Below are 10,329 nucleotides of genomic sequence, written 5' to 3' on the forward strand. Positions count from 1 at the left end.
CCCCGGCATGGGGAAGGCCGCCACGCTCGCCCCTGCATGGGGAAGGCTGCCACGCTCGCCTCTGCATGGGGAAGGCCGCCACGCTCGCCCCTGCTTGGGGAAGGCTGCCATGCTCGCCCCTGTACGGGGAAGGCGGCTTTGAGAGCACCCTGGGGCATACGTGGAGAATGCTGGTGGCTGGAATCCTAATGCAGTAAGTCAGGAATGGAAAGACTTCAGTAAATACGACTCGTTAGTGTGACCGGGCCTGAAGAACACTGAGCTGCTGAGTCCGGCAGAGCCACTGAGCACCTGGAGAGCGTCCCAGGACACGCAGCACACTGTGCTCCGCCTAGGAAGGCATCCCGTCTGTGGCAGGAGCTTGCTTTCCCCCAGGAGCTGCTGAGCCAACTCACAGGGCATCACTACCATATCTCCCAATGGTTCATAGCACGAATTGCTCAATATCTACCAAAGACTTTCACTCTCAGTGAGTTTCTGCAACTTCCTACAGTTTGTTTCTAATGCATGGATGTCGCTGCTGCGTGGCCAACCTCATGTCTGGCTGCTGAGGACAGGGGAGTGCCTCAGGCACTCAATTTACCCTCATCGAGAATCTATGCTGTGCCTTGTCCCACAAGCAAATTCCATTCTAACTCTGACTCTTTTATTTTAGTGCTGGGGCTATTTAATAAAATAACTGAAACTCAAGGAGGGGCATGATGATGGGTTCAAAATGGAACAACTGAGGCTCCCATTGAATGAAACCCAATGCTGTCTGCAGGTGACACCCCACTCACTGGCCCGTCTGAGGCACGGAGGGTGAGCCTCCAAGGCTATGCTCCTGCCTTTCTCTATTCAGAAGCCCGTGAAGAAGGCCCTTGGACATCAGTCTAGGTGAGCATGCCACCGTCAAGTCAGGGGGAAAAGACGGGAAACCGCTTCACGGGAACGTGTCAACTGATTTCCTTTCACTCGAACTTCTTCCAAGTCTCTGAAACTTTTAATGACGCCTTGCCTTTCCCTCGTATGTTACTAAAACCATCTCTGGACTGCACGGGGGTTACTTTACTGATTGTTCACTTCCAGCGTCTGGGGATGTGATGTGACGGCCCCATTACAGAAACCTGAAATCTCACAGCAGCAGTGGAGGCACAGCACAGGGCCCCACAGCCCTTCCAATAAAGACACAATGGGGCAGAAGAGGAGCACAAAGCAATAATTTCAGAGCTGGAAGTGCTAAATTACCAACGTTCAAGAGAGTGGGAGAAATGCCAGTTTCCATCGTGCTGTGCTGAGACCTGCTCTGCAGTGCCGAGGCACGGGTATGTCGAGAGAATGTGTTTGCCAGGATCCCGGTGCCCTCTGATTCCCCTCATCAGAGTCAGAGACTTCCACTGAGCCCAGTCTCAGACTCTCGACCTAATTTCCATTTTATTTTTTAAAGATTATTTTATCAACGATAGTTATGGTTACAGCTACTGACTGGGCACTCTATGAGGAGCTTCACATGTGGCCCTCATGACACCTGCAGGGCCATTACCCCTCGTTTACAGCTGAGGACTCGGGGGGCACAGAAGCTGAGCAGCCCCTTGGCCCCAGAGCAGTGGCTGGAGGAGCCTCTGACCCAAGGACAGAGCTGCATGAAATCCACCTTCTGCACTCACAAAATCCAGCAGGATGTCCAGTGCACCAAAGGTGCTTTGTTGGTCTCAGTGAATGAATAAAAAATTTAAATTTAGCATGTTTAAAATAGCCTTAAGTGGACCAGACCCTCTAGGGTTAGGCTCACACAGAAAGGCTCCCGCAGGCTCCTGGAAAGGCTTTAGGGAATGTTTCTCAGGCCAGCCAGTGGTCCTGATGGGAGGTGGGCCTGGCACAGAGCAGGGCTGGGATTGGCCTCATTGTGAGCCTAACCCTAGAGGGAGACCTGGGGCCCGCAGCGCCCCGTGACCCTGCACTTCCACGAGGTCTGAAGGCCCCCAGCCTCCACCATGAGGGGTGATTTCGACCAATCAGGAAACACAGTTCGTGATCAGGAAAAACACAAATATGGCCCAGGTGCCACTGAGCCCCACTTGAGCAGCCTCTCAACTGTGACCTGTGGGTCTGGCACACCGTGGCCCCTGCATGGCTCAGGGCCAGCATCAGGGCTCTGTTTGGCGGCTGTGGACAGCCTGGCTTCTGCATTCAAACATTATTGTGACATCCTCCTGAGCAGAGGCAAGGTCACAGCAAAGACGGCTGCCCAGGAGCTGCCCTCGGAAGGGCTTCAGAGAACCATGGGGCCAAGGCCAGGCCTTCCCCAGGCACCACCTGCTAAGATGCAAAAGTGCCCCAACTTCCTCACCTGCATGCACCGAACATGCCGCCTTGTGGGACCACCTTCTGTGGAAACTCACCCTGTGGCTCCCACACTTGGAGCAAGGTTCGAGCAAGCCCCTAAGCTGGCCTGGGATTGAGCCTAGCGGCCGTGCGTCCTCTGGGAGGACTCTACCTTTCAAGGTCTGTGGGGGTTGCCCAGAGTTAACTTAAGTCATTTCAATGGCTCCATGGCAGGAACATAATAGAAACTGGGCCCACACTGCTTCCCACACACACCCGAGGGCCACAGCTCCTGGTGAGACCTCAGTGGAGTCCAAGAGAAGCAGAAGGTCCTCAGACTGTCCTGTCTCACACCAGCACAGCTTCCGTCTTAGAAAGGAAGTGTGTCAAATTAGAGGTGATGTAACTAACATTTGGCAGAAAGGGAGTGTGTGAGCATCACCAACAAACCCCCAAGGTCCCCAGGGCCATCCTGGGCCTCAACACCTGGTCCAAAATCCTCTCCCAGGGAGCTGGCTGGGCTGTGGCCTCCGAAGGTGGTTTCTGCAGCGCTCGTCCCTCCCTCCTTCCAGGCAATGCAGGACCTGCAAACTCTGGCCTAACAAGTCATCATAAAAATCATGCCTGCTTTTCCATTTACAAAATTTACCGAGATTCCTAATTCCGTGTCCTTAAAATGTTGAGTGGGTTTTGCATGTTGAAGGGCATCGGAGGGCTCTGCGATGCGGGTCCCTGCAGCTCCCACTGGCCCTGCATAAACACTCCTGGGGTTCGCCTCCGAGCCTGTCTGGGCTCTCTGTGCCCAGGGCATCACCTTGTGTTTTGGTGCGAGACCCTCATGCCCACAGGCAGACAGAGCCCTTATGCTGCCCTGGGCTGCCCCCCGGGGCAGGCTTGCTGGGGAGCAGGAACTTTCCTCAGACGTAGTAGTTGCACCTGGTGCCCCTAATTCCAGCCACGTTCAGGGCCCCTTGGTCTCCCTCAGTCGGGTTGCAGTGTCCACTGCTGTCCCAGGTCCCTTCCCAAAGGGTGAAGAGCAGCCACTTACCTCCTCTACCTCCCTGGTGTGCATCTGTGGTTTAAATGGTGGGCTTTCTGGAGTCACACTTTGTCCCAAGAAAGATCCTACAGAGCCTTACCCTGAGGACGAAGCATTTGCTGGGGGCTGGACTGGGAGCAGATGTTGCTTAAGGAGCCCCAGAAACACCGAAGCCCTGTTCTCAGGCTGCCCACTGGCCTGGGACACAGGCGTGAAGCCGAGAGGAAGCACGTCCAGGTACCCACGCCCTAGAGGAAAAGCCAACCCCGGCCCGGGGAGGAAGCGGAAGGGTCACCTCAGCACGGGGTCTGTCCTGCGCCATCCGGGTCCTGGCAAGCGCATCTGAAGCTGGGGCCTGGGACAGGGTCTCCAGGAAGGGCAGGTGGCGTCGGAAGGCCTTGGCCAGGGCAGCGCCGCCCTCCTGACTGTATCTCCTCTCACTGCCAACGCTGTGTTTTGAGGGCCTGAAAAAGCAAAAGAAACCAGACATCAACCGCATGTTTGCTGTTACACGGAGCTGCCCTGTCCCCTGTGGTGCCTAGGTGCGTGCGAGGGGGCCGGGAGCCCGGCTCAGTGGCCAGCTTGGCCTTGCTGCTCCGTGACCATGAGTTTGAACTTCTCCCGAACCCCCGAGCAAGTGTCTGGATGAGGATGGCTAACAGCACCTGCCTCGTGGTTGTGGGGATGGACGAATGACCCCTCAGAGCTGAAGACAGGGAGTAAAAGTAACACGCAGGAACCAAGGGGAGGGGAGAAAGGGAGGAAGCTGCAGGCGCTGGCTGCAGGTTCAGCAAGAATTCTCCAGGAGGAGAGGCAGCCGAAGGCCGGGTGGACATGGGGGGCCCGAGGCTTGGCACAGCTTCTGCTGGGTTTGTGGGTAGACCAAGGAAGGCAGCCCAGAAGCTGGAAAAGGCGGGAACCAGGTTCTCGCCTCATAAATGTGCATTGTTTTAGGCCTCAGGTTGATGTACTTCGCTGCAGCCTCGGGACGTCCGTGCAGTGCTCTCGATCCCTCCACTGCAGTCCCTGCTGTTAAATAGTGATGCACAGAGACCACGCAGGGCAGGGATGCCTGAGGCTAGAAGGACAAACACATAAGACACTTCCTGTGGGCTGACACACGTGGTGCCCATGCTGCTGAGGGCAGTAGGGGTAGGGCCGGCGAGGACAAGGCCAAGAACCAGGCACGGCTGGCAGGGGCCCCACGGCACTGCTGTCACTGCTGTGTGCGAAAGGTATAAATCCAGGAGGCAGCTGGACATGTCAGCCACATGTGGCCCCCGCTAATGATGCTCAGAGTCCCTGAGAGAGTGGCCACTTCCCAGCGGGGCCCCCATCACCAGCTTATGCAGCCACACGGAAAGGAAGAGCAGAGACAGGGAGATTCGCTGGGAAAGCGGCAGTAACGCCCAAGCCCATCCCCGCCGTTCCGCAGCTCATGCCCCACTGCCAGCACAGGACTCAGGCCTCCCTCATAACAGGCTTTGCAGGTGCGGTCGGCTGCCATCTGCTTCTCTCAGGCCAGGGAGAAGCTAAGTCCAAGCTGGAGACAGAGTCAGGACTCCCCACTGGCCCACGTGCAGCCCTGCTGGAGGCCTGGGCGTGGTGGGAGGACGTCCGTGGCCCCCCGAGCCTGCGCCCTGTCCCCCTTTACCCTCAGCTGCGGCGGAGAGCTTGCCTGAGCCATGGGGCAGCATCTCAGCCCAGAACACGACGGGCATGGCCTCCCTACCTGCCAGCTCATCCGTAGACTCTGCCGCTGGCCTCCACGCCCAGGACTCAGCCGCCCAGAGCTTCACAGCCCCCACGGAGGCCTTTGCTTTTTGCATATGACCAAAAGGGCCCAGAGCATGCTCCTAAATGAGGAAGAGAATTCCCACAGGAGATGCCTCTACCAGCCAGGATTAAGAACACCTGTGTGAGTGACTACACCCCCCCCCCAACCTTGCATCGAGGCCCCACCTAAAAAAAAATATATATATATATATAGTGAGGCTGGCATGGGGGTATAATCCGCTATATAATCCCGGCACTTTGGGCAGTGGAGGCAGGAGGGTCACTAGAGCCCAGGAACTTGAGGCTGCAGTGAGCTACAATGGTGTCGCTGTGCTCCAGCCCCAGGCAACAGAGGAAGACCTTGTTTCAAAAAAAAAACAAAAAGAGTGTGTGTGCGCGTGTGTGCGTGTGAGTTTGTGTGTGTGAGTGAATGTGTGTGTGAGGGTGTGTGTGAGTGTGTGTGTGGGGTGTGTAAGTGTATGAGAATGTGTGAATGTATGTGTTAGTGTGTGCGTGTGTGCATGTGTCTGTGTGAGTGCGTATGTGTGTGCACGCACACACCATGCTTCTAATAAAATGCAAAGATTTCATAGACATGGAGTTTAGACACAGACCAAAGAGCTTTCAATTCTGATTATTTTTAGTTTTTATAATTAATTGAGTGCCTCATTTATGTCTATAAAAGAATGGGCATCACCATTAAAAAGATGGGCCAGTGTGGGGGCCTTGCTGCTCAGCTCTGCTGCCCACAGACAAGAGCAGGGCCCTCCGTGAGCCTGCTGCCCAGCAACGCTCCCAAATCCCCTTCCCCCTGAGAGTCATGCTCAGTGATCACCCATCACTTCAGGTCCGAATTGTGCTGCAGTGGACGGTCCAGATGTCACAGGCCCCTGTGCCATGCCCCACTGCCAGCACAAGACTCAGGCCTCCCTCATAACAGGCTTTGTAGGTGCGGTCAGCTGCCATCTGCTTCTCTCAGGCCAGGGAGAAGCTAGGTTCAAGCTGAAGGCAGGCACTTTCCTGAGAGCCCAGGCACTGGCTGCCTCAGAGCCCTGGGGCATGGCTCCACCGTGGCCTTCTCAACACCTAACTCTAGATCCTTGTTAGGGCAAGAAGACAGAATTACGGCTAGTGTATAACAGTCATGTTTAACTGACCACAGGTTGCCTCCAAGTGACCTCACACCACTTAACATATGAAATAGGAGGCTTAAATAGATACTTGCAAGTCTCCCTCCAACTCTGATGCAGGTGTTGACGTGAATTCTGTTGACAGCTGTGTTATCAACCTCACAATACACTTTCATCATTTTTGTTTAAACAATCAACTTCTTTAAATGTGATTTAAGTGATAGGAAAACACCATCTATCGATGGATGCAGTTGCCTTCGCATGCTCTCTCTCGTGTGTTTCCAACTGGCACCTTTCCCTTCCGCCAGAATGGCGGCTTTACCAGCCCTGGCCATGGAGCTCTGCTGGGGATGATGTCCTTCAGCATCTGTTATTTCTGAAACAGCCATAATTTTACCTTTGTATTTGAAGGATACTTCCATGGGATATGGAACTCTGGGTTGATTTGTTTTCCTTTTAGTACTTTAAAAACGCTTTCCATCATCTTCTGGCATGGAGCATTCTCAAGGAAAACCCTGAAGTGGCCTTCATCATCTCATCTCTCTATGAAATGTACCTTTTCTCCCTCTGTCTGCTTTTAAGGTTGGCTTTTTATCACAGGTTTTGAGAAATTTGATTACAATATTTCTTGGTCTTCATGTTTCTTTCTTAGCTCATCAAGCTTTCTGGATCTGTGAGTTTATCATTTTTATCATATTGAAACAATTTTGGTCATTATTTCTTCAAATGATTTTTCTGTTCCTGTCTCTCCCCCCTTGGGACTCCAGTCATACATATATTTGGCCTTTAGACGTGTCCCATAGCTCACTGGTGTTCTTTATTTTTTTTAATTATCCTTCCTCGTTTCCTGAGTTCCTATTGCTGTGTCTTCAAGTTCACTAATATTTTCTACCACAGTGTCTAATCTGCTGTTCACTCCACTCATGGTTTTTTCCTGTCTGCTACTTATTGTGTGTCAGTTATGTGTCTACACGGATGAATTCTATGAGTTGCATTTTCCTGCTCCTTTTCATGCCAGAGAATCCATGTCTATATATTCACACTGTGAATTTTACCTTATTGGGTGATGGATATTTGCATTCCCATAAATAGTATTTACCCTTGCTCTGGCATTCAGTTAAGTTGCTTGGACCAGTTCAACCCTCTCGGGTCTTACTTCTAAATCTTGTTTGGCAGAATCAGAGCAGCAATTATCTATGAGAAATTACTCCCCACTACTGAGACAAGACTCTGTGGGCATTCTACCCAATGATCTGGGAATTATGAGGTTTGCAAGTCTGAGAGGTGTGAAGAGGCACTAGGTCACACTCTGTGTGAATGTCAGGTACCGTTTGCTCTCATTTTTTGGATGGCTCTTTTCCCTCATAGACACAAGATTATCAGTCATCTACCAAATCTTCAGCAGTGACTGAAAATCTCCAGGGCTCTCTATGCACTCTTCTCTCTTATACTCCGACCTGTGAACGCAAGCTGCCTTGGTTTCCCCAGACCTTCAGCTCTGTCTTGTCAACTCTGGCAGTCCACTGAGCACCACTGTCCCTGAGGCAGCTGGGGGCAAGTGTCATCACCACACAGCTGTGTCCCTTCCCAAAATGGCCCTCCACCATGGGGGTCTGCCTCACCCATGTTTATACCCCATCAGGGGAGGTCTGCATCCCACACTGGTCCCTAGCCCCTGAGGAGGGGTCAGGGCTCCAGAGGCCTCTGTCGTGACCACAATGAGTCCAACCTCTCCTGAGCCAAACTCATCTCTTCACTTCCCCATGATGGGTCTTCCCAAGACCCTGCACTCGGACTTCAGCACCACAGAGTCTGCCATCCGGACAACTGAGATGTAGCTCCCCGGGAACCCCTGGGGCCCTGCCCATGGCCAGTGAGGAACTTGGGGGACTTGACTCCAGCGCCCCCAATGCCAGTGGAAAGGCGACTATAGATTTCTCCTTGAGCAGTGCTCCAGGCCAGAAGACAATGGAAAACATTTTTAAAGTAGTGAAAGAAAAAAAATTAACCCAGAATTCTATATCCCATGAAAATATCCTTCAAATACAAAGGTAGACTTATGGCTCTCTTAGAAATACAGACACTGAAGGACATCATCCCCAGCAGAGCTCCACAACGAGGACGTCAACAGCCCAGGCACCCCAGGCAGGCACAGGAGGTAGATATACGTCAAGGAGCACCTGTATACATATATATGTATATACATGTATGTGTGTGTGTACGTGTGCACGTGTATCTCCTTTCACAGAATGTGATGCTACATTCTGAACAAAATCATATTCAGAAAACGTCACAGTATATCTCCAAACACAGCACTGTGGCATCACCCAACAGCCTGAGGGAGGTGCAGCTCAGACTTTGCAGGTGCTGAGTGAGGCAGTATTACTGCAAATAGAGCACACGCTTTGCTAAGAACAATTTCCACTTCTGGGTATCAGGAAGAAGTGTCTTCTATCCAAACATGACCATCTGGTACTTGTATATGGGTCTTTACTATGATTTAGAAACACTTTAGGAAATATACTGGGGCTTGAGTGGATGCGGAACTCACTATAAATTTCCCACATACAGTAATGGAATAGGTTTCCAGGTACTGTTTCCATGTGGGATGTTGATTTTCAAGAACAGATCACTAACATTAGGTGTGTGATACCTGCATGGGGCTTATTTAAAAATTCCATTTTTGCTTGATTATCTCAATTGATAAATACACCATGGTTTTATTTCTAGTGCCTTTTTGTATTACTTTGTTCCCACACTGCTGATAAAGATATACCTGAGACTGGGTAATTTATACAGGAGAGGTTTAATTGACTCACAGTTCAGCATGGCTGGGGAGGTCTCAGGAAACTTACAATCACAGCAGAAAGGGAAGCAAACACACCCTTCTTCACAAGGTGGCCGGAGAGAGAAGTACAAGGAGCAAAGGGAAAAGAGTCCCTTATAAAACCATCAGATCCTGTGAGAACTCACTCACTATCGTAAGAACTGCACGGAGACAGTCACCTCCATGATTCAATTACCTCCCACTGGGTCCCTCCCACGACACGTGCAGATTATAAGAACTACAATTCAAGATGAGATTTGGGTGGGGACACAGCCCAACAATATCACTTTTCAAGTTACACTGATACAGATGTAAGAGACATATAAATTACCAAGGCCTTCGCAGTTCTTTGCATCTCAAATCATGGCTATACTTTCCTTGGCCATTTTTTAATGGATGAAATTTCATGTTCTATGTTGTCAGAGTGTAATTTAACTGCAGGTAATTTACTTTTCTGGTATTTTGTCTGCTTTTCTCACTAATTGCTAATCAATGCAGATGGAACCGCCTCATAAATGTACCTTTAAATTGTCATATTCATCTTTGCTTTGCCTCTGCCCATGCCTGGGGACTTGTTTGTGACACTGCAATATGTCACAGCAATGAGAGTGTTTATCATTATGCTGTGTGGTGGTGTAGTAATTAACTCGCACATTGACTTTTGCTCTGTCATCCAGCTTGAAGTAGGTCAAAACTTCATATGTATGGATTTTGTACTTCAAAAAGAAGAAAAATGTTTTACACTTAGTAGCTATTCCCTTCTCCACTTGCACACTCTGGACTTAGGCTCACAATAATATGAGATATTCTAGATTGTCACCCAGTTTGTTAAAGGAAAAGATTCCAAATTACAGGCCCATCTTATGTTTTACATCCAACCTTCATGGCCACCCAAAGTTCCCTGTGACGTCGTCGGTGCTCACATACACAGCTGGCATTCTTTGTCCCTGTTCCTGCCTCAGGAGCCTTTAGCATGTTCCCAGGTTCTCTTTAGCCATTAGCATGTTCCCTGGTTCTCAGGTCCTCCCCTTAGCCCTTAGCATGTTCTTCTCAGGTTTTGGCTTCTCAGGTCCCCCTTAGCCCTTACCATGTTCCCAGGTTCTTGGTTACCTTAGCCCTTAGCATGTTCTCAAGTCCTCAGTTCTCAGGTTCCCCTTCCTTGACTCTCTTAGCCCTTAGCATGTTCTCAGCTTCCCCTTAGGCTTTAGCATGTTCTCAGGTTCCTGGTTCTCAGGTTCTCTTGGCCCTAAGCA

At 51.0% G+C, this 10,329-nt stretch overlaps 1 protein-coding gene across 2 annotated transcripts in view; it reads right to left on the bottom strand.

Annotated features, from left to right (window-relative positions):
• PTPRN2 (protein tyrosine phosphatase receptor type N2) overlaps positions 1 to 10,329 on the bottom strand; it is a 984,778-nt gene that overhangs the window by 612,896 nt on the left and 361,553 nt on the right. For both annotated transcript variants that reach the window (XM_023225377.1, XM_023225378.1), the window contains exon 5: positions 3,639 to 3,807. In XM_023225377.1, coding sequence (XP_023081145.1) covers positions 3,639 to 3,807 — 169 coding nt within the window. The remainder of the gene's footprint in view (positions 1 to 3,638; positions 3,808 to 10,329) is intronic.

Source organism: Piliocolobus tephrosceles, chromosome 8 (genome assembly GCF_002776525.5).
Source record: "Piliocolobus tephrosceles isolate RC106 chromosome 8, ASM277652v3, whole genome shotgun sequence".
In the NCBI taxonomy this organism is placed as follows: Eukaryota; Metazoa; Chordata; class Mammalia; order Primates; family Cercopithecidae; genus Piliocolobus; species Piliocolobus tephrosceles.